Raw genomic sequence first — 27884 nt, 5'->3', positions numbered from 1 at the left:
TCTAATTACTTGATTTTCATTTGACTTAGTGGGTTCCCTGTAGAGCCTTCCACATAATCCACCCCAGTAGAATAAATATCCTTCTGCTCAGGACAGAATGCCCTGAAACATGTATATGTTTGGACTATCTTTGCCTTGACTTCAGCTGCAAAAGGAAAAGGCCAAAGTAAACATGCCCTTGTTTTTGTACGGGTGAATCAGCAGACCAGTGGGCACACTTTGACCTTCAAATAGCAAAGATCTGAACATGCAGATTTCCCATTAGTGTGTTTAAGCACGGCACATCTGCTCCATTTCCACACATCTATTTGCAAGCAGTCCAGTATACAAACACATGTAAATTCCACATGATGGATGACTTCAGCTACTACTCTCAGTAAAATACCAGTGTTGAGAGTGCTGAATGACAAACTGGATTACCCTATAATCCACAAGTTCTTCTGTAAGAGGGTAAAATGTCTCTTCATTCACATGAAGGGCATGGAGGCTTGCTCATGATCACTGTCAACAATGTCCTACATTTATGATTGTGTTGACAGCAAACCTCAAATACCATGTGACACTATCATCTTATACTGGTGTGACTGATTTACTGTAATCAATGTCTTTTTTCAAAGTAACTACCACCAACTGCACTGACACAACATTACATTTATGAGCTCCAGCGATGCCAATGGCTTCTATAGCTTGTAATGCTGTAGTTTTATCATTTGAAATGTTTTATTTTTTCCAGTCCTCTGCTTATTTTACTGTATACAGCATTGTGGGATGGTGCAACTAATAAGTGCTATATAAAGTGCTACATAAATAAATATTCATGAGTAAAAAGAAGAAATCAGAAGCTGTCAACTCAGATCTAACTGAGAGCACATGTGTAGTTTTCCCACCATGCAAAGTGGTTTATCTTTGTGTTTGAATACAAAAAAAAAACACATTTGAAAAACAGGAAATTCCCCTAAACACCCTTAGCCCTTATCAGCTCAGGTGTTAATGCCACCACACTCAAGTGTGCTTTTCAAAGGACAGAAAGAGCACTGAAGAGATATCAAGTTCTTTTTTCACAATCTCAATAGACGTCTTATCCAAATGGTACTTTTAATGTTGATATAGTAAAACATTTAAAACACACCTAAAAAGTAACAGCTTTCAGTCAGCAAAACTGTTCTTTCTTAGGATGGTTAAAGTCCTACAATCTATGATTGGCCAAAAATGTAAATGAAGTTAGATATGTGATCAAACAGAAGTCCAAAGTCCATATTTCAAGGCCACTCTTCCTGAAATTATCTAATAGCATTTTGTTAGAATGTGTGTCACTCTAATGCCTCAAAAGTATGATCATACAACTTTTTCCGATAATGCCCAGGCCTGAGAAGAAGTGATGATTGTTTTTCTGTGAGGGAAATGGAAGCTATGGACTGATGGCAGACGTTCACTCCCAGAAAACACCTCAGACTCCAGAGCTCAGCAGTGAGTACAGTTTTTTTTTTTGGTTAAGAGCTCTGTTTACCCCTCTGGCTCTAATATTCAGACAGGCGTGTAAACACAGTGCACACGTGATGGGGTGCCTCAAACAAAGCCCTGTTTGCGCATAGTAGCATGGTGCTTTTCAACAGCCAACATGTTCCAGCCTGACCTGCAAGAGGCCTCCTTCACCCAAACCTGCTTACACGGAGGTCTGATCACAGCATGTTCATTCATAAATGACACACCTAACCTTATAGCAAGAAATGACAAACCTAAGAGAAACCAGCAATACAACTTACACAAAACAGAACATGCTGCTCAACAACTGAAAATGTTTTGTTTTTTTCTCAAAGGGCCAGCCTAAGCATCTAGACATCTTTGTAGAGCAGTAGTTCATAGGCAATAATTAACTGCTTTGAGTAATTCCAGAACCAATACCGATCAAGTAAAACGAAAGCACTGATATTACGCCCAAGAGTGTTCGAGGCATTAATGCCATTAACAAACAGTACTGATGCTGCTTCAGCCACAGAAACACATGGGAACAGATGCTGTGGGCACACTGCCCACTTTGTTTGGGGAACACCTAGTGCTGTGAAAAGTATGCAGCACAGCTGCAGATGGTTTGTGTACCCTTAAATGAGGAGGCCTGGAACCCAGAAAGTCAGAAAAGCAACCATGAAGGGCACATTATGATAAAGAACATATAGATTCCACACAAAAGTAGTCATTCTACTCCTACAATAAATGGACACTGTAGGAACAAGGCTCATTGAATGGGACTCAATGAAACACAGGTATATACTACGGTTTTTCCCATATGTTGAATACCAGTAGGAGAAGGAAGTTCTTTACTTGACCTACTTCAGATCAATTGGCATATCAAACAACAGGAGAACAATGATGTTATTCATAAGAAGGAAAAAAAGGGCGATGAAAGGGCAATGGATGTTTGCTAGAGTCAATAAATCACAATAAGACAATGTACTGAATTTCTACTTGAACAGGACTCATTTTCACTTGAGTACAATCTCCAATTCCCAAAGTTGGGACATTGTGAAAAACATAAATAAAAAAACAGAATACGATAATTTGCAAATCCTTTTCAACCTATATTCAATTGAATACACTACAAAGACAAGATATTTAATGTTCAAACGGATAAACTTTATTGTTTTTTGCAAATATTCACTCATTTTGAATTTGATGCCTGCAACACATTCCAAAGAAGTTGGGACAGGGGCATGTTTACCACTGTGTTACATCACCTTTCCTTTTAACAACACTCAATAAGTGTTTGGGAACTGAGGACACTAATTGTTGAACCTTTGCAGGTGGAATTCTTTACCATTCTTGTTTGATGTACAACTTCAGTTGCTCAACAGTCCGGGGTCTCTGTTGTCGTATTTTGCGCTTCATAATGTGCCACACATTTTCAATGTGAGACAGGTCTGGACTGCAGGCAGGTCAGTCTAGTACCCGCACTCTTTTACTACGAAGCCACACTGTTGTAACACATGCAGAATGTGGCTTGGCATTGTCTTGCTGAAATAAGCAAGGACGTCCCTGAAAAAGACGTTGCTTGGATGGCAGCATATGTTGCTCCAAAACCTGCATGTACCTTTCAGCATTAATGGTGCCTTCACAGATGTGCAAGTTACCCATGCCATGGGCACTAACACACCCCCATACCATCAGAGATGCTGGCTTTTGAACTTTGCGCTGATAACAATCCGGACAGTCCTTTTCCTCTTTGGCCCAGAGGACACAACGTCCATGATTTCCAGAAACAATTTGAAATGTGGACTCGTCAGACCACAGGACACTTTTCCACTTTACGTCAGTCCATCTCAAATGAGCTCAGGCCCAGAGAAGCCGGCGGCGTTTCTGGGTGTTGTTGATATATGGCTTTCGCTTTGCATGGCAGAGTTTTAACTTGCACTAGATGGAGCGACGAACTGTGTTTACTGATAATGGTTTTCTGAAGTGTTACTGAGCCCATGTGGTAATATCCGTTACAGAATGATGTCGGTTTTTAATGCAGTGCTGCCTGAGGGATCGAAGGTCACAGGCATTCAATGTTGGTTTTCTGCCTTGCCGTTTACTTGCAGAGATTTCTCCAGATTCTCTGAATCTTTTGATGATATTATGGACTGTAATTGCACATTGAGAAATGTTGTTCTTAAACTGTTGGACTATTTGCCTACGCAGTTGTACACAAAGTAGTGAACCTCGCCCCATCCTTGCTTTTGAACAACTGAGCCTTTCAGGGACGCTCCCTTTATACCCTATCATAACATTTCCAATTAACCTGTTCATTTATGGAATGTTCCAAACAGGTGTTTTTTGAGCATTCCTCAACTTTCCCAGTCTTTTGTTGCCCCTGTCCCAATTTTTTTGGAACGTGTTGCAGGCATCAAATTCAAAATGAGTGAATATTTGTAAAAAACAAAGTTTATCCATTTGAACATTAAATATCTTGTCTTTGTAGTGTATTCAATTGAATATAGGTTGAAAAGTATTTGCAAATCCTTGTATTCTGTTTTTATTTATGTTTTACACAACGTCCCAACTTCATTGGAATTGGGGTTGTAGAACAGCGTGATTAAACTTTGAGGAGAACTAAAATGACTGGGGATGCACTGAATTGGGAATATCATATGTATACATATCTGCCAATACCGATGTAGATGCATAAATGTTTCTAAATCTGATAACTTGGGACTATATCCACCTGGATAACCACTATGGAGAAATATATAATTTTTTCTAGAGGGAAACAAATGCAGAAAAATGAATAAAATGCAGGCATTATAGTACAGTACTCCACACTCTGCTCTTTCAAAATAGAATAAATACATAATCAAATATTTTGGTTTGAAATATGAGTCTAATCTAAATGATGCTGATTTTTTTAAAGCAATTATCTGCCCATACTAATATGATTCTGAGATTATCATGCATCCTAAACATTCCCACACCTTACAACTTATAAGCAGTATCAAGGCATAATATTGAACTACTGAGATCTCTCCAAATATCTGAAAGTGGGTAGGGTTTAATGCAGCTGAATTTCCCCTTCCATCCTTAATGGTGACAAAAGTCAGATTTACTCAATTCTGTTTAAGTATCATTTTACCAGATCCAGACTTTACTGTGAAACACTGGAATTAAGTAAACTACTGGGCATATAATCAGCAGTCATAATGTGGGCAGCACTGACCCTGTAGAAAACACCATACAACCGAATTCTATTGCTTACTTCACTGTTGCTGCATTAGGAAGTGCAGTAGGCTCTGGTGCTCACCCATGAAAGGCTGCAATGACACATGAAGATTATCATTTTTCCACTCATCCTTAAAATCACTCGGTTGCATTCAGGAAGAAGGAAAAAGCCCCACTACCTTGCTTTAACAGGTCAAATTGCTTCCTCTATTTGAGAACTGAAGCGTGCACCTAATAAGCCAGGCCTGATTTTTAGACACTAGCCGAGCATAACAGTCCAGCACACCCATTTCCGACGGCATTATTAAAAGTGTGTGGGGCTTGAGGGAAGCAGAGGAGTGACTACTGGAGCCTGATTGATGTTTTTCCTACTTACTCAGCAAAGACGCCTTGCGGTCTTAAAATGTACATAAATACACCTTACTGGAAATGCATGTGACAGAGACTGAGAAACTGAGAAAGTTATCTGAGGTCAGATGTGTTCACAAATATCGTAGGGAGGCAGAGAGAGAAATGAGCCATGGGGGTCGTGCAGATTCCATGCATTCCACTTCTCATTATTACAGCTGGTACGTGCTGCAGCTTTCATGAGAAAGAAGATTATGGAAGGCCTTCATAGAATTCCACTATCACTAGGCAAAGACAACAACTCAGACTAAATCTAAACAACAAGTAGAAAAATATGAGTGTCTGACTTGCTTGTGAAGGTGTGTTCTAGTGCAAATGAGGGGTGCTTAATTGCGGCTTAGCTGAGGTCATGACCAAAAGTGTGCCTGGTTTAAAATGGCTGTAAAACGGCTGATTGGTGCTGAGCTCCTGTAAAGCAGCCAGCCCACTGTTCCAGTGGGGAAAGGTGGGTTTATGTTCTGAGCTCTGAACAATGTGCCAAGACACCATCCTGCTCCCTACCGGACTACACCCACATTATTTTAGGAACAACTTAACAATGCACAGCACTGCAAGGAATGAACCTATTCCCTTCCATCTACAGGAAATACAATAAACAACATATCTTGATAAGCCCAACAGAGTATCATTCATTTAAAATGAATGGCATTTATATAGAATATACTGCAGAGAAAATCACTTGCACAAAAAGTCAAAATATGCAGTGTTTTACTAGCATGAGTAAAATAGACAGTAGTGGCAATTACAGCTTGTAGGCAAACCAAAAGGAACACACACACACACACACACACGTCTGCTCCTCCATTCACTCAACAGTGTGATTTAATATCTCATAATTGCCTGTGTAAGCGTTGAAAGAAACAATTTTTCTCTTACCTCCAGAACTGCTGCCTTAAATCCTCCTGTTTACAGAGCAGCCATAGATCCAGAGAGAGGGTCACACAGAATCGGCTTCACAATACCCACATACACCAAGACTACCTTAATGCCCCGCCTCAGCCTGTGACATCAAAGGGTCTGGCTTCACATACCTCTCTCTTCCTCCAGCCAACTGTCACAGAAAACCCCTCAACTGCTGAAGAACCATGCCGGAGTGCATACGTAAGAGCAGACGGTCCTGATTGTACAGCTTCAGCCAATTGTAAGCAGACTTGTAATCAGCTTTAAACTGCGCAGAGTGTTCGGAGCATGTGGGCCGGCTGATGAGAGAGAATGCAGCGTGGCTCTCACAGCCTTAACACACTTATCTCTGAAGCCACGAGGTTGGCTGATGAAACTATGAGGGGTTGAAACAAATTCAATCAGGAATTTCTTTATCAGCTATATCTATGTTTGTTTTGCTCCTGAGTGTGTGTATTCATGTCATGCTTGAAGCTGACAGATTCAGCTGAAAAGGCGTAAACTGTAGCAGTCTCTGAAACATTTTACTCTTCAGCTGTACTGCAGCGGTATGAAAAAGCTGCAAGCGTGAGCTCTCATTCCTGTACAGGCATGTTAGAACCCAGGGGTGCAGTTAAATCATGTGACAAAGGGCAGACTTAAACTGCCCTTTTCCTGGTAAAACTTCTCACTTTTTAAAATAAAACAGTTTGATGTAATATGTTAACATTGTTAAAGTTTCCAAACATACCACGTACTCTTTGGTACATATGGCATGGGCATTTAAAAACAAATTATGATTGTGGTACATAAATTCTCACAACTGTTATAGGACATCAAGAAAACAAGAAAAATGCAGGATATGAGTCTTTACCATTTCCTGACAGATCTGTAATGTCAGTAGTAATAGCAAACTAAGCTTTGTCTCTGAAAAACACTTTCATCTATACACAACAATGGCTGATTAAGTTACTTAAACTTTAAGTCAGTGCTGATAGCTGATACTCTGAAAGCTATTCATGTGAACTGATATGCTAACACAAAGACAAGCTTACAAAGATAAGACATTGTTCTCAGAGCACAGATCAATCACTGTGCTTGATTGAAAAGCATTTTGAAACAAAACAAGTATAAAAACAAAACAATACGCTTTCATGACATGCTTTTACATAATATGCTCCTAAACAGAATGGTTTATAAAGTTGTATATAAACTTTTATTCAGAGATCAGGGAGGGCCGACCTACACTGAAAAACAAAAGCAATACACTAATTTACTTGATTTAAATGTACACAATACTAGTATATTGAATAATTTTGGTCAATTTATCTGCCACCACACTGGTTTTACATTACTGAAAAACTGTGATTAAAAATTATTGAACGGTGATTCCAAACATTCGAATAGGAATCAGAGACCACCCTTCTCCTGAAAAATAACTTGTATATAACGGTTATTTTAAGAATTACATTTATGGAAATTAAATAAATGAAGGGTGGTCTCTTACTTTTGCACAGTACTATGTATTACTTTAGTACAATTTGACTTTCACTTAACTTATTGTTGACAATAACTTGAAAAAATGATGTACATATTTAAAGGACATTAAGGCATCATCAGTGTGTCTTATTACATCAATTAGTGTCTATTACAAATACACTGCAGGTGTATTTGACACAGACAGTGTTTTTATGTCACAGACTCATTTCCCTTTAACAACATGCCAATGTGTTCCTTGACCAAGTGTGATTTTTCCATATTCTATTCAGGTTCAGGCCCAGATCCTGCCTCTCCAGATTTAGCAGAGATTTGGGTGAGGGTTAAGAGTGCTATGTCTGTGATCCGATCAGGATGATGGGATGACTCTCAGACAGATCAGGGAAGCATAGCAAAGCCGACTGTAGTTCATTAGGTCTACAGACGGATGGATTGCTGACATACTGAGCATTAATGTGATCAGGCAGAAGGAATTCTCTGAGGTTTTAAACAGCCATCTCCAATTTTCACTCAACTGCTGAAAACATTAATGACGTTATTATGCCATACTGTACTTTCTTGTTACTGTTTGCATAAGTATTCAATCCCTGTGCTGTGCAATTTCCAAGTTACACAGTAACAAGTTTTCAAGTAACATGGACAGATTGTGAATCTGACAGAAAGCTGAGAAAATGACAACCAAAGAGCATTCCATTGACATTAGAGATATAGACATGCGAACAATAAGAAAAGGCTACAAAATAATATACAACATAAAAAGGGTTTGAATATCCCAGTGGCACTGTTGAATCAACTGGGAAATGGAAGCAGCATCAATCTAGGCACTGCCTATACATGGCCTTCCCTCAAAATGCAATGTTATAGCAAGAGAGGGACTTGTGAAGGAAGCCACTGATAGGCCAGTAATTACTGTGAATGAGCTACAGAGTTCAGTGGCCAAGAATGGAATGACAGTGCACCAGACATATGAAGAGCTCTGCATACAACTGGCCTGTATGGAATGGTGACTAGGAAGAAGTCACTACTCATGAAAGAACATGTCAAAGCACATATGAAGTTTGCCATCATCAGAAAGCATCAGAGTGACCCAGCTAAAATGTAGGATGTTATTTGTGGTCAGATGAGACAAAAATGCCCATTCTTCAACAAACACCAACCCAACAGTAAAGCATGGGTTGGCAGCATCATGTTGTAGGAATGCTTTTTTTGCATCTGAAGGATGGATGGTGCAAAATACAGGGAGACAATGAAATACAACCTGCTGTAGTCTGCTAAAAACTGAAGCTTTGGAGAAACTTCACCTTTTAGCAGGAGAGTGATACCAAGCACAAGGCCAAAGCAACACAGGAGTGGGTAAACAACAAAAAAGATGAATATTCTACAATGACAAAGTCCAGATCTCAATGCATTGGCGACTCTGTGGCAATATTTGAAAACTGTGGTACACAAGTGTGATCCAACAAACCTGGCAACAAAACAAATCCAACAGAAAGAATGGAAAAAAATCTCTCCCAAACAGTGCGCAAGGCTGGTAGAAATTCACCCAAACAGACGTAAAGCTATTGCAGCAAAAGGTGGTTCTACAAAATATTAGGCTGTAAAGATTGGATTTTTATGCAAGCAGTGTTTTTCAGTTTTTAATTGTATGAATAATTATAAGCAATGATTAATGATTATAAGCAAAAGAAAATATGCTTTAAAAACATACTGATTTGCACTGAAAATGCTGGCTTGAATAGTCTACGTATCATTTATAATCCACATGACTTTTAAGTGCACTGAATACTTTTGCAAGGCACTGTGTCTTCAGGAGCTAATACTGGTCACGGTATAATTTTTTTGTTTTATTGATGTGAAAAACTTGCAAAGGTTGACGTCAATGCACACAAAAATTCATGTGTATTTTAACTCAGAAAATCATTCTGATTGAGTCATTACTGAGAAGATTAAGACAGGAGGGGCATTGCTGCCCATTGAAATAATCAATTAAGAAAAAAGGGAAAGGCACCAAAAAAATCCACTCTTATCCTTTAAAATGGAGATTACACCCTGAGACACTCACGCACCTCCCGCATGTTCAAACATGACCCATAATCCCACTGGAGCGTACACACAAAAAAAAAAAAAACTCACCCCTTATTTAACAAACTTTACAGAGAGGGCTATTTGGATTTCTGAATCATTGTTTGCACTGTGGAAAGTATTATTCAGTGAGCTGCATTCAATTGGAGATGCATAAAGGCCGGAAGAGGTGACCTTGAGATCACAGTTGTGGCTCTCTCACACACAGCAGGCTGTAGGCAGCAGTAAAGCAGAGCTACATGTTGTGAGTTTTTTTTGTTCCTTAGTTTCCATCCTCTTCTGCCCTGTTGATCTTGCCAGGTTTCCTTTGCCCTTATAAAAACAGGGGGAATGCTAAAAACGCACTCCGCTGACAGAATCTCTCCGCAGAGCTGCTTGGAAGGTGTGACAGCCATGAATGAAAGCATTATACTGAGTTTGCAAAACAGGGCTGTGTGTTAAATCAACAGAGTGACTACAAATGCCATTCTCCTCCATTCTCCTTGCCTTTAAATGCACTGCTGCATATGCAGCATGGCCTTTTATTGTGGGGGGACACATTAGATGATAAGGATTCAGTGTATTGAGGTTAAAATAGGAGGGGTTAGGTTCTTCGGGAAAGGTTGTTAAAGAGGAGGATGTCTGACAGGCGGCAGTAAGGCAAGCAGAGGGTGGGAGGTAAAGAGAGGGGTATTCCCCACGGAATGACAAAGCCCAGAGCCAGCACCACAGCTGGTAATATGGTAAGAGAGGTTGCTAACAGTAAACACAGCCTGCTTAGGGAAGGTCTGGGAAGGCCATTACTCCAAAAGCTCTGTGGGAGAGAGAGAGAGAGAGAGAGAGAGAGAGAGAGAGGTGAGTGGGGGTAGGGGTTTTGGGGGGGGGGGTGTAATTCTATATGTGAACTCCCCATATCCTCTGTGCATCCCCCATTATTCAAAGCAAAACAAAGTGTTTTTTCCCACACTGCACCCCTAGGCTGACCCAAACCTGGCTGTAAGCGCTTGCTAACTCGCTTACAGAGATAAGATTACCATCTCAAAGATATTACAAAACATGCACGCTTATCGTCTCTCCTATAACGACTCCATGATATAAATCGTTCCATTCCAGCCACTAAATAAGACAGAAAAAATCCAGAGAAAACATTAGCCCAATGGGAGGGCAGGGCTGGAAGGTCATTAAGTTTAGAAAGTCACAGTACATTTACATTTGCTTTTTTTTAAAAAATGGTTACACAGTAATTGGAGTTCAGTGGAGTTATATAGTTAAAGGGGTGATCCCTCTGTAACCCCTCTGTAAAAGATCATAAACAAGGTCAGCGTACTCCCTGATGGACGCCCACCCTGCCATTCACCCGCAGCTTCTCCTGGGCCCAAAACATCCTGCGCACAAGATTCCCAGCACATACACAGATACAGACACTGCTAGCCAAGGTCATCTGAACTTGAGAGAAACCTCTCTTTCTCTCTCTCTCTCTCTCTCTCTCTCTCTCTCTCTCTCTCTCTCTCACTCTCTCTCTCTCTCACACTCTCGCACAAACTCTCTCTGGATGCTGGTCATAACATCTGCCAAGTATTTAGATAAGGAGGCAATGAGAAGCTGCTTCCAATCACAAGTTTACAGGAATATCATGTACTATTTACAAGATAAGCACACCGGAATTAGGAGTTCTCAGCACTAACAGTTCCAGACAAAATCAAATCCTACACATAATTGAGTCTGTCAGTCGGCGGCCGTGTGCAGGCATGTGTGAATATAAAAGATTTGAGTGAAGAGTCAACGTTTACATATAAGTGAGTGCAGAAAACAGCATTTTGCCTGGAGTCATAATTACAGCCATTACACAGCATCCTTTCTTCAGACACAAAGGTGCATTGTCTGTGCACAGATACTTGCCAAAGACACACCAGCAGTAGGAGATCACATGCCTAGTAGCTTCCAAAAAACGTCAATGACCCCCCAACAGTTCTATGCTTCTTCACTGACAAATGGCTGTCCCCGTTGCTCTTTAATCAAAAAAAGACATACATTAAATGTTTTTATTCCAAACGACTCCAAAGTCTGAAAACTGCTGAATCAAACATGATCCACAGATAATTTTTCCATTGCAATATGATTTTAATCAAACACTTCATAACAAACATCCAACTTTTTCTCATTATGTATTTCGCAGTAAAGTGTGGTGAGCCAACCACAGCAATGCATCATCATCATCATCATTGTCGTCGTTAACTGCTTAGTCCAGTTAGGGCCATGATAGCAGCTGAGAGAGCAGAGAATCCCAGATGACTCTGTCCCGCGCAACTTCCTCCAGCACATTTCCGGGGACCCCAAGCTGCTCCCAGGACGACTTGGAGATATAATCCCTCCTGCGGGTCCTAGGACGACCCCAGGGTCTTGTCCCGGGATACCATGCCTGGTATACCCCAAGTGGGAGGCGTCCAGGGGGCATCCGGATCAGATGCCCGAACCACCTCAGCCAGAGGATTAGCGGCTCTACTCTGAGCTCCTCCTGGATGACAGAGCTCCTCGCTCTGTCAAATAGATCGTAGCCTGCCACCCTGCGAAAAAAGCTCATTTCCACCGCTTGTATTTGCGATCTCGTTCTCTCGGTCATTACCCACAGCTCATGACCATAGGTGAGGGTCGGGATGTAGATCGACCGTAAACAGAGAGCTTTGCCTTATGGCTCAGCTCCCTCTTCAGACTTACAGTCTGGTACAGTGACCGCATTACTGCTGCCACCTGTCCCAGCCTGCGGCCGATCTCACAATCCCTCTTTCTATCACTCGTGAACAAGACCCCAAGATACTTAAACTCCTCCACCTGGGGCAAGTCCTTTCCCCTTACCTGGAGTGGGCATGCCATCCTTTTCTGGGCTAAGACCATGGATTTAGTGGTGCTGATCCACATACCAACTGCTTCACACTCAGTTGCAAACCGCTACAGTGAGCGCTGGAGGCATCCATGTAATCCAGCCAAAAGAACAACATCATCTGCAAATAGCAGAGATGCCACCCTCCAGCCTTTACACATAATGCCCTGTTGAACCTGGCTACGCCTTGACACTCTGTTCATGAATACCACAAACAGGAGTGGAGACAGGGCACAACCCTGGTGGAGTTCAACGCTAACACTTGAATGGCCCGGAGTAGTAGCCCCGGCACCCCATACTCCCGGAGGACCTCCCACAAGATATATTGGGGAACACGGTCAAAAACAAAACACATGTAGACTGGGTTGGCAAACTCCCACGCCCGCTCAACAATCCGTGAGAGGGTGAAAAGCTGGTCCACGTGGTTCCACGACCGGGACGGAATCCGCATTGTTCCTCCTCAATCTGAGGTTCAACTATTGGTCAAAGTCTCCTTTCCAGCACTTTGGCATAGATTTTCCCAGGGAGGCTAAGCAGTGTGATACCCCAATAGTTGGCGCACACCCTCTGGTCCCCTTTTTTTAAAAATAGGGACCACCACCCCAGTCTTCCAGTCCAAGGGTACTGTTCCCGAGGTCCATGTAATATTGCAGAAGCACGTTAGCCATGACAGCTCCACAATATCCAGAGCCTTAAGCATCTCTGGATCTCATCCACCCCCAGTGCCTTGCCCCTGAGGAGCTTGTCAACCACCTCAGCGACCTCCACCAGGGAACTGGAGCTTGATCAGAAGCCTCTGGCCCTGACTCCCGTGAAGGAGGCATGTCTCCCGGATTAAGGAATTCCTCAAAGTGCTCCTTTCACCAACCGATAATATCCTCATTTGAAGTCAGTTTTTCACCCTTGCTGAATACAGCTTGGGCGCAGCCACCCCGACTGCTCCTTAGTCACCGGACAGTTGTCCAGAACCTCCTTGAGGCAGACCAAAAGTCTTTTTCCATGGCTTGACCAAACTCCTCCCACACCCTGGATTTTGCTTCTGACACAGTTGCGGTTGCCACCTTTTTTTTTGGCTGTCGGTACCTATCTGCTGAGTCAGGAGTCTGGGCCATCCAGTCCCTAAAGGCCTCTTACTTCAGCTTAATGGCCTCCCTCACCACCTATCTCCATTAGGGGGTTCTTGGGTTACTACCTTGACAGGCACCCACAAGTTTTTGGTCTTAGCTACTCCTGGCAACTTCCACAATGGAGGTTTTGAACAGGGTCCATTCAGACTCCACGTCCCCTACCTCCTCCAGGACATGAGAAAAGCTCTCCCGGAGGTGGGAGTTGACATCATTTTGAACAGGGGCCTCTGACATCAGTCCATCAGTCTTCCCTTCCCAGACCTTACCAGAAGCATATTGCTCCTGACAACTTAGCTCTGAAGATCCCTAGACCATACAAGCCCTTCCACCACGACAAGGCCCCGATCCAGGATCCAATGCAGCGTTGCCAAAATCACCTCACTCTGTGAGATGCCATTACTGTACGATTTTAAAAAACATGTAAATTGTATAAATTATTTTCATACAGCAGTAAAGTAATTTATGGGACTTGTTCTTTTATTTCTTTTTTGTTTGCACACATACTTTTCTACTGCATTTAACTAGTTCACATAGAACATATGGTGCAACACTCCTTCAACAATCCTTCCCCTGCCACCTCCCCATCTGCACCTCTGTTGGATTACAGAGATCATAGACATGAACTTCCACTGACAAACAGGAATCATATTAGAATAACATGTATTATTTCATTATAATACCTGTCTTGCTGTTTTAAAACATCACTACAAAAAATCAACAACATACATTACCGTATTATCAGTTTAATACATGGAAAGATTGAGGTTTTAGACTCAATTCACATCTAAATAGAGGTGGAATAGTCTGTGCCAGTGAATACAGTACTGAAATGTAGGAACAGACTAAACATGTACTTTGTTGAAACAACCTGTTTTATTTCAGAGTCACTTTCTGACATACTGTAACAACACCAAACATGTTTTGTTAATGCATCATTTCACATCTGCATGTTTGTGTGCATTTGAACGGGTGCGCATAGTTGTGGAAGCAGAAAGAATACTGCAAGTGAATATGTGTAAGTATGCCAGGGTAAAAGTATGCCTGTTTGTGACAAGGGAAATATGTGGCCTGGCATGCGTGCGTCTTGCTCTTAGCTTGGCTGTACAGATATAAAACAGCGATAAATCATGGTCTCTTGTAGTGCAACCAAAAAAACACATCACACACAAGGAACTCACACTTGCGCTGACCTCACCCATCCCTGAACCCATGTGATTCCCAACCCAACCAGTACATTCTCCTGCTTTATGCTTGCTATTCTGTTTTCAAATTGCAAAATAAAGGCACTTTATTCCTCCACTCTACAGACGCACTGATACTGACCTACTCATATAGACCAGACATAATTAGAGACGGCATCAATCTGAATCCAGTTATCGATATTGGGCAGATATCAGCAGAAAATGCTGGATCAAATATCAGATATTTTGCAATTAGAATTTGTAATACATTGTCTAATATGTTATCTAATAAGTCTGGGCGATCTCTAAAAGGTAGCTAAAAATCATGATTATCAATTTAATCACAACAAAACCCCAACCACACCCAATAGACATGACCTACTTTTTTAGTTTATATGCATTTTTGCATTAACAGTTACAATAAAAAAAAATTTAAAAAATCACATAATAAATCATATAATACTGTGCAACTCAACATATTTAAAAAACTACTTAGCATGTCATTCTAATAGATGCTACTGCAACCAAGTGCATTCAATCTTTTTGGTGTGGATTCATAGTGACTTGCATGCTAATAGAGTTCCCTGCTCGAGAAACCATTTTCACAATTAACACAATTTTCACAATTTAACTAATCCAAACCAACATTATCCTTAAGCCTTTGTTATCTTCTTCTGTTCCTGTTACCTGGCCGTAGAGAAGTACAGGAGGAACATTTCCTACTTCTAAAAGTTCCATGGCTACAGCTAACTTAGCTGCTCTAGGGTAATATCCAGTTGCATTAGCTTAGTTGTTTTACTGCAGTAAGTCACATAAAAGCATGTTCTAAAGCATGTCTGCATTTATTTGGTTCCATGCACTCAAGCTAAACTTAACATAAAGCAAAATGGGTAGAAGGAGAAGAAAAGTGAGTAGGTAAAGCCAGCATTACGGTGCATACCAGCAGCTTCGTAAAAATCTCTCTCAACTATTGGGGTGCATGGCCCCACACTTATTAAAGGAACCTGAATCCCAATTTTTATTATTATTATTATTATTATTATTATTATTTTCTTAACAACTAAGTTAAAGCATAGCAAGATAAACAAGCTAAATGGCTCCTTACATTACTCTGAATTTCCTGCTGAAAAATTACCATTACAACGGTTTTACTTTGTAATAGGAACTCACTTAATGGTTAACATTAAAGACCACAAGAGACAAGTATTCCCCATAGGATGCCAAATCAGCTCCAGAACACTTAAACCATTTGAATCTTTTACAACAGCCCTTCAGGAAAACACAAAATACCATTACTGGCCATTGGACACCATTTGGAATCAACAACAACCTTTTAATGGTTTCTCTGAGGGTTGATCAAATTGTGTTTTCTAAACAATTCAGTGTAAAATTACAAATGAAAGAACAGAATAGGTTACTTGAATGTCTTATGCTCTTTAGATGTCTATGTTAAAAAGTTGTGTAAAAAGTAAATACAGTAGTAAAATGTTTTATTAGTTTGATGCTAATACAACACAGGAAATCACATTGAGGCGCTATTAATATTAGTGGTGATAATTTCATGGGCAAATACCACTTCCAAGGTGCGTTTGTCGCATTAAACATTGTTATATGGTGATGTCTTCATTATTATAGGTTAGGAAATTACATTAACTTTGTAAAATGACTGCAATGTACAATGATAGGCAGCTGAAAGTTCTCTTTCAGTAGTCCATGGTTGCAACAATAATATGCTCGTAACAAATTACATTAATTGGTGGGAAATTTTGTGATTTTGTGAAAATTTGTGATTATTTTTTATTTTAATTTGAAGTATTTATTTTAAAATGTGATTATTTTATCACATTTATATTTAAATCATGCATTTCTCTGATATAACAGTATGTTAGTTAAAACATGGCCTGTTGTGACTCATTGCTTTAGTATATTGTTACCTTGCTACTACAAAACACAGATGTCCTAACATATCACTATTATCAGATCAGTACTCAGTTCAGAGTTCCTATACAGGAACTGCTATAAAGAGAGAAAAAGGTGGATTGGTGCTTGTCACATCACCATCCCCTAAAAAACATCAATTCTTTTTACAAAGACACCCCATTTACCCTGTACAGTCACCCCATGTTCCCCTGTTCCCTGGAGATCTGCCACTCACTGCTTCTGCCTTCTGAGGCAGAAATCATTCACCATGAAAGAGCTCATACTGCTCAGAGAGGACCAATACACTGAATCTGAATCACTAAAGTCTGAACCACCGCCACAGAGCAGACATGCAACTATTTTCCTCTTCAGGATCCTGGAAAATGTGCTTTTTCAAAGTTCAGCAAAAAAGTACCAGACGCAATGGTGTGAAAAGTGGCTGCTGAGAGCGAGGGGAGAGTAGGAGATGTGTGTGTGTTTGTGCTTGCGTGGTATGTGGGGGAGTCATGACGTATGGTATGTACAGTAGATATATGACACGTGAAGACACAGAGAGCATTATGTAGCTCTGAAGGAGCTTTATTCAAAAGCTCCCCTACAAACTCAGGGACAAATGAAGCATATATTTCATGATGTAGAGGTACATTTTCTCTAAAGCAGTGCATAGACTGCACTATGTTCCAGAACATACTTATACAGCCCTAATTCCAATGAAGCTGGGACGTTGGGCAAAACATAAATAAAAACAGAATACGATGATTTGCAAATCCTTTTCAACCTATATTCAGTTGAATACACTACAAAGACAAGATATTTTATGTTCAAACTGATAAACTCTATTGTTTTTTGCAAATATTCACTCATTTTGAATTTGATACCTGCAACACGTTCCAAAGAAGTTGGGACAGGGGCAACAAAAGACTGGGAAAGTTAAGGAATGCTCAAAAAACACCTGTTCAGCACATTCCACAGGTGAATAGGTTAATTGGAAACAGGTGAGTGTCATGATTAGGTATAAAAGGAGCATCACTGAAAGGCTCAGTCGTTCACAAGCAAGGAGGTTCACCACTTTGTGAACAACTGTGTGAGCAAATAATCCAACAGTTTATAATCCAACTTTTCTGAATGTGCAATTGCAAGGAATTTAGGAATTTCATCATCTACAGTCCATAATATCATCAAAAGATTCAGAGAATCTGGAGAAATCTCTGCAAGTAAGAGACGAGGCAGAAGACCAACATTGAATGCCTGTGACCTTCGATCCCTCAGGCGGCACTGCATTAAAAACCGACATCATTCTGTAACGGATATTACCACATGGGCTCAGGAACACTTCAGAAAACCACTGTCAGTGAACACAGTTCGTCGCTCCATCTATAAGTGTAAGTTAAAACTCTGCCATGCAAAGCAAAAGCCATATATCAACACCACCCAGAAACACTGCCGGCTTCTCTGGGCCCGAGGTCATCTGAGATGGACTGATGCAAAGTGGAAAATTGTCCTGTGGTCTGACGAGTCCACATTTCAAATTATTTTTGGAAATCATGGACGTCGTGTCCTCCGGGCCAAAGAGGAAAAGGACTGTCCAGTTTGTTATCAGCACAAAGTTCAAAAGCCAGCATCTCTGATGGTGTGGGGGGGTGTTAGTGCCCATGGCATGGGTAACTTGCACATCTGTGAAGGCACCATTAATGCTGAAAGGTACATGCAGGTTTTGGAGCAACATATGCTGCCATCCAAGCAACGTCTTTTTCAGGGAGGTCCCTGCTTATTTCAGCAAGACAATGCCAAGCCACATTCTGCACATGTTACAACAGCGTGGCTTCGTAGTAAAAGAGTGCGGGTACTAGACTGGCCTGCCTGCAGTCCAGACCTGTCTCACATTGAAAATGTGTGGTACATTATGAAGCACAAAATACGACAACAGAGACCCCGGACTGTTGAGCAACTGGAGTTGTACATCAAACAAGAATGGTAAAGAATTCCACCTACAAAGCTTCAACAATTAGTGCCCTCAGTTCCCAAACAGTTATTAAGTGTTGTTAAAAGGAAAGGTGACATAACACAGTGGTAAACATGCCCCTGTCCCAACTTCTTTGGAAAGTGTTACAGGCATCAAATTCAAAATGAGTGAATATTTGCAAAAAACAATAAAGTTTATCTGTTTGAACATTAAATATCTTGTCTTTGTAGTGTATTCAATTGAATATAGGTTGAAAAGGATTTGCAAATCATCGTATTCTGTTTTTATTTATGTTTTACACAATGTCCCAACTTCTTTGGAATTGGGGTTGTACTTACAAAAGCAGTTATAGAAGTTAAAGCAGTCTTACAGCAGACAGTGAAGACTTGCATACATTTAGAGCGAAGAAAAATAGATTAACCATAATTTGTTGATACATTAATTAATGTCTGCATGTTTCTATGTGTTTAACTGGGTGTGTGAAAAGTTAATATGTATTTCCTCAGGGTGCGATAATGGCTACAATGATGATCCAATTTCTGATTCTAAAGTCAAGATTAAGATCGATTTGATTTTTGATATTTTATATGTGAAAAATATTTATATTTTAGTGAGCTGAGAACTATATAATACACAGAATGGTTTAGGTCAGAGAAGTTCTCAAAAATCAAAAAAGCTATTGAAACAAAACAAGCAATAAAAATCATTACTACTAGAACTGAGATCCTCAAATTTAGACCATTTTCTGGTCCAGGATGTTTCAGTGTTTCAGCCTTTGGCAGGCATGAGACTAGGTGGCCAATCAGTTACATCATCAGTTTGTTTAACTATCAGTGGCCACAAAATTCAGGACTAGAACAGAAAAAAAAATTATAACCTTTCAAAATGTTTGCTAATGTAGGACATGGAAATCAAAATCATCATAATGCAAAAGCCTATACTGGAACCCTTTTTTTTGGTCAGGAAAGATAATGCAGTAGTCTTTGGAGATGCTAGAGAAGACGGAAGTAAGTTGTGGCATGCATGAAATTAAAGATGGGGAGTTTGTTTATCGACAAACTAAATCTTCTGCAACAACAGTTTTGCAGGAAATAATGTCATTATAGTAATTTTTATTGTTAAAAGAAAGTTTGATGCAAACAGGATTATAAGCAGCAAAAATCACTTTTCTTTTTGAACACTTGGATGAACATTTTGATGATTTCCACATTAGACAGCAAATGAGAGATGCGAGTTAGAGGGGTAATATAGTTTAAATTTCTATACACTTTTTCAAACATTCAAACTTTTTTTGAATGCTTTTTATTTCTCGATTTATTTCTTGATTTTTTGATACTGCATTGAAATCATTACACCCCCAGTTTTCCACATATTTCCTTTGTATAGCTTTCATTACTGAATTAGAGAGAACAGTTGTGCCCATAGACTCTGTGTGTGTGTGTGTGTGTGTGTGTGTTTGTGTGTGTGTGTGGGAGAGAGAAAGAATGGAAACATCTGCTACGATTTGCAGTAACTCAAGGCCTGAACTGTAGCTCACAGATGAAGGTGTCCATGGTGATCTTCTGGGTCTATAAGCAAAAGAATAAATGACATCATAGGTGAATGAAAAAAAATCTGCATGCTGGTTGTCTGAGCACCACATTCCTAAGCCAGCTGTCGTGAGAGAGAAAGAATGCCAGTTCCAGCAATGCAAAATACCAAACCAAAATCTTCATTTTATTGCCAAACTTATTCATCAGTGCCTCCAACACTAAAACCTGATCTTGCACAAGCAGTGTCAGACTATCCATTTACCTTCTACCATCTTCTTGTCTTTAGAAAACTCAACACTCAAGTGATGTCAATGATAGAGCAGGCAAAACTGCAGTGTGTGGTACAGCAGAGTGCAGATGCAGCTGCAGAGCTGTAGAGCTGAGTGAATAAGGCAGGTCTTGGGGAGCTTGTTTGGATTTCCACACACACCGTTTCACCACAGCCGGGCTGGGCAGACTGCTGCCCTGCAGTGCCAGACGAACCGAAGCTCTGCACCCACATTACACAATCATCTCCCTGCAATTAAGGCTCACATTGTATTACAAAACCCCTTTCTCACACTAAAAGCCTCTGGCAGTAAACATCAAATATTTCTGAGAGGAAAAGCAGGCAGTTTGTTGGAAGTGCTATGGAAAAGCTTTGAAATCTCAATCTCACTTTTAAGCTTCTAATTACATCTGATTGCCAATGAAAGCTAGACTAAGAGAGGGAGAGAAAGAGACAAATAGAGAGAGTAATGTACAGTACAGCACTAATTCAGAGACCCTTCGTTTATTTAATTTCCAGTTAAAATGACCATTAGGTACCAGTTATTAATTTTTCTGGGGCAGGAAAAAAGGCAGAAATCACATATTTAACAGACAATTATGCAAAAGCCTCAATAACTAAATATAATGTTGTTTTTTTCAGTATATAATCAGTCCATGCTTTGCCTTTATTACAGCTTCCATTGTTCTCTACAGGAAATCTGCAAGGATATTTTTCCATATTTCCAAAGTTCAGTCTTAGAAGTTGGTTGCACTTTCTGCATCTCACAATCCAAGCAGTCATAAACACACTTAGTGATGCTGAGGTCTGGACTCCATTGTCCTGAGAACACCTGTAGCTGCTTTGTTTGATTTTTCAAATTTCCTTTTCTCAGTAAGGGCTTCTTGACAGCTGCACATCCTTATAGACCCATAGTGTTGAGTTGCCTTCTCTCAGTTGAAGAATGGAGAGAAACACTTGTGGAGTTTTTCAGATCTCAAGCAAGCGTAGAGCTTGATTTTCTCCTCTCACCCAAAGATGAGTACTGTTTATCTGATGGTGACACTTTTGGTGGTCTAAGCTGTACTGTGTACAATTGTAAGTTCTCTTTTCTATGTACTCCTCTGTTTTGGAAACGTGTTATTTTACTTATTTTCTTTTCACTTTACCCTTATTTATGTGACTTGATAATTTCAAATCTAATCTCAATATTTCCTGAAAAATAACTTACTTAATGGCAGTTTTGACCAGGTGGTCTCTCATTTTTCCACAGCATTGTAGTTTCATTACATGAAGTGAAGCACTGACAAAGTTGCTTATTATAGACGCAGGTTATTATTTAAATGATGAGTCTGGTCCATTGCCTCATACATTTAACAAAATATGTCCAAAAAATGAAAATGAAAAGAGCATTTCTAGTATTTCTGGATCTACAGGATGAAGAGAGTCACAGCAGTTGGAGCAGCCTCTCCCAGATTTCAGAGAAAATGCCTCCAGCTATTGGACTGTTGACAGCTGACATCATTCTCAGCAAGCTGAACCTGAGCACAAATTTCCAGCATCTCTCAACTCAAAGGGGTTTATAAAGATGAGATTTGGCACTAATATGGCACTGGTCTCTGCAGCTAGAGTCCAGACTCATGCCTGTAATACAAAATACGTCCAAAAGTATCAAGCCTTTCCTAGTTACTGAATTCCACTACTGTAAGGTGCACCCACTGCTGAGACAGGTGTTCAGTTGCACTATCACAGCATATAATTTCCACAGAAAAGCCCTGCCAATAGAGTGGGATGGTTAGGAGCAGCTGCACATGAGCCAAATTTCACTATGCTCAATATCAAGAGTCAGCCTGAGGGGTATGAAGCTCCCAGCATTGGTCTGTGAAGCAGTAGAACTGTGTTCTCTGGAATGATGGAGCTGAAGTCGTAAACCAGAAATAATTGACCCGCCCTTGTGGCTAAATACAATCACACAGCAATGTTCTAATGTGTTTTGTAAAGCCTTCCCAAAAGAGTGCAGGTTGTTACTGCAGTAAATGAAGGCCAAACTCCCTATTAATACCCTTGATTTCAGAAGAAATGCTGAAACATACAACATACCTCCCTCTTATACTGCAGCTTCCTAATTCCACATTCCAGCCATGCTGAAAAGCCATAAAGATATGATCTATGTTATGTAATTTGACAGAGATATACAAACAAATGGTACAATTTCCATCCCTCTCTGAACAAACGGTGACTTTGTTTATTAGATAAGACATATGTCTTATAACTTGGTCTCAAATGCAATTAAATCTTCATTTCCTGAATATGACGATGAATTAGTGGAACTCTACATAATGCAGCAATTCCTGTCTGGTTTGCTTACAGTTTGTTTCCCACGATCCCCCATCTCACTGGCTTGAGGCAGGAAATAGGCAAAAGTCAAAGGTTGTGTCAATGCCTGCAACAACTGGGACTTTAATTAAAGCTAGAATGTTTCATAAACAGCAACCCAACCAGAGCCATTCTCACACACAGCAAACATACACACCCACCTTCAGCTTATGTGTAAACCCTCACAACTGTAGTGACAACTTGCATTCATGGGTGGGTGAGGGTGAGAGAGAGAGAGAGAGAGAGAGAGAGAGAGAGAGAGAGAGAGAGAGAGAGAGAGAGAGAGAGAGAGAGAGAGAGAGAGAGGCTGTGGAGGAGGGGACCAGACAGGGCAAGATAATTTACACATTATTATAAAGTAATTGTATCTCCTTGCTAGTATTTTCTTTCCATTTTTTCCCATAAGTCCACAGCCCATTAAATTAGATATGTCTTATTATTTCATAATTTAGGTTATGTCACTGCAATGCTATTCCCTCTCAACATATGGAATGGATTGTGCATGGAAACCCTGTCACTGGGTTGGAAACTGTAGGGTTTGGAAAAGTAAACGTTAGAGCAGACACAATATCAAGACTGTAAGGCTGAGCTGTCACAGTGCCATAGTACAATAGCCAAGAGATCTTACACATAAATATGCTTCATGTACAGAATACTGGGATATGCTTCTGTTTAATAGAAATCCTACAATAACTACATTGCAGCATGACGGCAGCACACCCTGAACAGACAGAATGAAGGTGAATAGGAAATTGAGGCTGCTTTACCGTGTGTCCTGACGTCTGTGTGGGCTGCCCTGCTGACCATCGCTGTCCATACCTCTGCTTGGCTGCATAGCGTTGACCCTGGGACTGCAACACAGGGGGAAAGACACTAAAGACACTCAAACACATGTACTTCCTCATCTAGCTGGAATAACCAGGTGGTGTCTAATGCTTTCATCACAAACTCTACAGTTAGACAGACTTTCCAGGAAGATGAGGGTTTTTATGTTGTCATGTAAGCAGATGGGTGTGATTTACTCAACATGTAGTCAAGTAACATTTTGATTGGCATGTGCTTTAAGAGAGCATCAACACTTTAAAAGATAATCTTTAAGTCAAGTACATTTGTGAGGGAAGGAATCTGCTTTACTAGTCACATCTCTGACCTGAGGTTCATCATTTCATTCTAGACCTAAAGGATTCCTATAAACAGAATCGGTTGCTGAGATGCAGGCTAAGACGCTCCACTACAGTTCTGAAAGTTACTCAGGACTTCTGCACTTCTACTCAAGTTGTTTTTGGAAAGGTACTTTTACTGCACCGCCACTGTAACAACACTTTCACCAGAGTATCGCTTTCCACTCCTCCTCTGACCTCCTCTGCCAGAAAGGAGATAAAAAGTCACGCAGTGGCAGGTTAACACTCACCCCGATCGCCCGTAATCCTCTGCGCGGCTGTCCACTCTCATCAGTGTCCCCTGGTGTAAAATGTCCCCTCGTATTTTATCCCCGCTCCTGCGCTCCTCTCTCGCACTCGCCTTCACGCATCGCCGTGCCTTCTCCACGCAGTAGGATCACTTGTGTCCCACTTCCCTCGGAGACTTTAGCATTCTGCAACTCCCACCATTTCTCCCGGAGTCCTGCCCCACTCAACAGTCGCTCCTCTGTTTCCCTCCCCGCCCGCACGCTCGCTCTTTAATTGAGAGAGCAGCATACATATTCCAGTCATGACACGATGGTGGAACTGCGTGCCAAATGCCCCCCTTCCATCACCTCCCATCACCTCCCCTTCACTTTGCGCGCATCATCATCGGACTGCGTTGCATTCACTCAGCTCGTACCGCCCCAACAGATCTGAACAGTGTTGAATGCGTTACAGAAATCCCACTGAGTTGAGACGAGGTCAGACCAGTAATTAAACAAATAAGCGAATAAGTAAGTTACAAATGGCAAGACTCCGCTAAACTGCGAGTTACAGTAGCACATTTTACCCGTTTAAATCCAGAGCACAGTTTTAGATTGTATCAACTCTAGTGAAGGGCTCTAAGCCTCTAAGTCGAGAGTTTAGCGCTGCACCTTGTTAAACACACCTGATTCCATTCCCAAATTCGGCAGAAGCTAAACTGCAGAAGGACAACAAACCGTTCACCCCAGAGTTTAAGTGTGCTGTACTCAATTACTGGCAAAATAGCGGCATCTTGTGGCCAAAGCATTGAAGCACGCCTGTGCGTTCCGCTTCGGCCCTTCAGCACAGCTCAGGGATTTCAACCTTCACGTAATTCAGCTCGAAGGTGAATACCCCCGCATTGAGCTACTTGTTGTGGCAAATAATGTAATATTGTTTGAATTTTCCAACTTAAAATCTTGCTTTCAGGACTTAACCCTGGGCTGCCCAAAGCGTGGCCCACATAGCTAGAAATAAAGGTTCTGTGCACATTTTTCATTCATCAAGGTACAAACAATGTAAATGTAGCCTCAAAGGTACAACAGTGGGTCCAGTTGTGTACCCTGAATATGTTTGTCCCAGATGAAAAGTACATATTTGTACATCTTCATAAACTAATGGTTTAAAACAGACAATGTAAAATAAAAAGTCTAGAGACGAGATGGGGTGTGTGGAGTCAGTACAATATAGAAATTATAATTTCAATAGATTATGGTACAATTATGTTCCCTGACTAAAGGTACTGAGATGTACCCTTGAAAGTTTCACCCCAGTGACAAGAGGGCCACAGCCAGGGATGGGATAGCTACTGAAAAATTTGTAGTTAGCTACTTTGTCGCTACTTTCCCAAAATGTATAGCTAGCTACAATTTAACTACTTTTCCAGAAAAATAGTGCCAACTTTTTAGCTACTTTTTGAAAAGAAGTTCAATTTCAAAGCATGATTGTCAGAATACTTGGGTCATTCTATAGAAATGCCCACTTTTCTATCTCTCAATAGGTATCACTTGTGTTAGCAATCTTTATTGGTGTTACACATAAGAAAGGTAACACCAGAGATGTAACACCAGTGACATTTTAAATGAAAAATTCATTTTACAACATGGCTGCTACAGAGCATCAAACTACACGCTGTCAATCATGGAATATCCACTAAAATATGTCATTTAATCCATTTGTATTCTATTTTTCCGCAACTACCTAAGAATAAAGTAAGTCACACCAGTAACTTCAACTAAAAGCTTCATATGAAATCATGAGCTAAATGAGAAAATTTCTGAGAACTGAACAGACACAGTGGACATGTCATGTGCTCTTCTTCATAGAACATCAGAAAATAGGTAAAATAAGTCAAGTGATGTCATCAGTGATGTCATCAGGCACCATTTAAGATGGAACGGGGCAACTGAAGCTAGAGAATGAGAAGTGACTTCAGCCTCATAAAAAGTCAAACATTGCGAGACATTTTCAAATAACTCACAGAGAAGTTTCCTGAGATGTGAGAAAAGCAGCTACAGATGACAAAATGGCTCTTCTTAACATTTTAGTTAGGGGTGATCAGCACGTGGGGCGAGTGTGTGCTCATTTGTTCTTACTGTCCGCGGCTCAGTCAGGTTTGCACAATCGCCACCAGCTCAATTAACGGGCTCTGTGGTTAATTTTTGGTGGATTGTCTGAAGCCTGTAGTGAAATTGTAGCAAAACTTATCACTATAGCTACACAGTAATTTGTAGGCGCTACAGCTGTTAGCTACATTTCATACAACTGTAGTGGCTACAGCTACTAGCTACAAATATTTGTAACTAACTATGAAAAGTAGCGCGCTACTTAGCTACTCCCCCATCCCTGGGTACAGCCCCAGTGACAGTTTCATACTTTTATTTCTGAGAGAGCATGACGGATGTCTGATGTGATCTTCCAAAAGTTACCTTAACCCCACCCCAATTTCTAATGTGCAACTGTGTAGTAAGTGGCCAGCAAGTGTAGGTACAAATAACTGCCCATTAAGGCTAGTACTGTTCACACTGAAGTGATAAGAGCTGCATCTCATTAATCTAATCTTCTAATCTAATAATAATGTTGTTGATGAGACTGAATTTCAATATACCTATGTGAAGTCTGGTGATGAGAAGCTTGTGTAGACTCAAACTATATAATTGAAGCATGTGATATGCATGTACAAACATGTACATATAGCTGTTGTCTGAAGAAAACCTCGTATCTCCAAAATAGTAACTTTACAGGAGAGGGAAAAAACATACTTTACTTTGAATGTAAGTCGATGGAACCAGATTTTTTTCCAAGTCATTCTGGGTTATTTCTTCTGGTCAATTCATCATGAAATTTATAAACAATCTAAAGGACAACAAAAATGCAGATGCAAAGTTTTCTTCCAATGGCAGCGATATGCAGTGATGTTTTCACAAGTGTTGAATATCATCATATCCTTTAAGCCCAATGATGGGTGATGATAGTGACTATTGAATGAGTGACATCTCATCTGTAGTAGTTACTGAAGTTGATGGTGATATTAAAGAATTTAACTCTGTGCTGTTTGTTATGTCACTATAAAGGCAAATGATTCAGACATCTGAAAGGATTGTCTAAGTTTATAGCAAGTGTAACTGTACTTTTCAAACAAAGTGCAATATAGTGTCACCAATCAGATCAGGGGTTATTTCCATGTTATTTACATTCCCATTTACAGAAATATTTACATATTTCAATGGCACGGTTACCAAATAAAGTCAGTTTAATTCTAAGCTCTGAGGAAATATTTGTCCTGCTAATGAGTCAAGACTGTTTTCAATACATAAAACCACATGGATTTTGTAAGTGGAAAAGATACAACAGAAATGTAGAGTACGGCCTGTTAAAGTTGTATAATATTTGTTCTCAAAGATATACAAAGAGGTACTTCCTTTCAAGAAATGTGCAATTTATCTTATATTAGTCTGTAAACAGTTATGAATATAATTATGGTCAGTATCATGTAATATGTGATGGTAAATATAATGTAATTGTGGTCAAAAAGTTGAGTAAGTCTCTAGACACTGTGTTCAATATACACTATATTGCCAAAAGTATTTACTCGTGTGCCTTCACACGTAGGGGGGGGCACCCTGGACAGGTCGCCAGTCCATCACAGGGCAGACAGACAGTCACTCACACACAGGATCAATTTAGCATGTCCAATTG

General features: G+C 40.4%; 1 protein-coding gene across 3 annotated transcripts in view; it reads right to left on the bottom strand.

Annotated features, from left to right (window-relative positions):
• Nucleotides 1-24433, bottom strand: part of cobll1b (cordon-bleu WH2 repeat protein-like 1b) — a 46954-nt gene extending 22521 nt beyond the window's left edge. For 2 of the 3 annotated variants that reach the window (XM_017692231.2, XM_017692232.2), the window contains exons 1-2: nt 24170-24433; nt 23526-23609 (exon numbers count right to left, since the gene is read on the bottom strand). In XM_017692231.2, coding sequence (XP_017547720.1) covers nt 23526-23609; nt 24170-24210 — 125 coding nt within the window. In that variant the 5' untranslated portion in view covers nt 24211-24433. Of the gene's footprint in view, nt 1-5973; nt 6181-23525; nt 23610-24169 lie in introns of those variants that run through there. The other variant, XM_017692234.2, reaches the window with a different exon arrangement.
• Between the last annotated feature and the right edge of the window lie 3451 nt (nt 24434-27884).

The sequence above is a fragment of the Pygocentrus nattereri genome, chromosome 6 (genome assembly GCF_015220715.1).
Source record: "Pygocentrus nattereri isolate fPygNat1 chromosome 6, fPygNat1.pri, whole genome shotgun sequence".
Classification (NCBI taxonomy): domain Eukaryota; kingdom Metazoa; phylum Chordata; class Actinopteri; order Characiformes; family Serrasalmidae; genus Pygocentrus; species Pygocentrus nattereri.
Note: the sequence above shows the minus strand (reverse complement) of the source record. Positions and strands in the feature narration are given on the sequence as shown.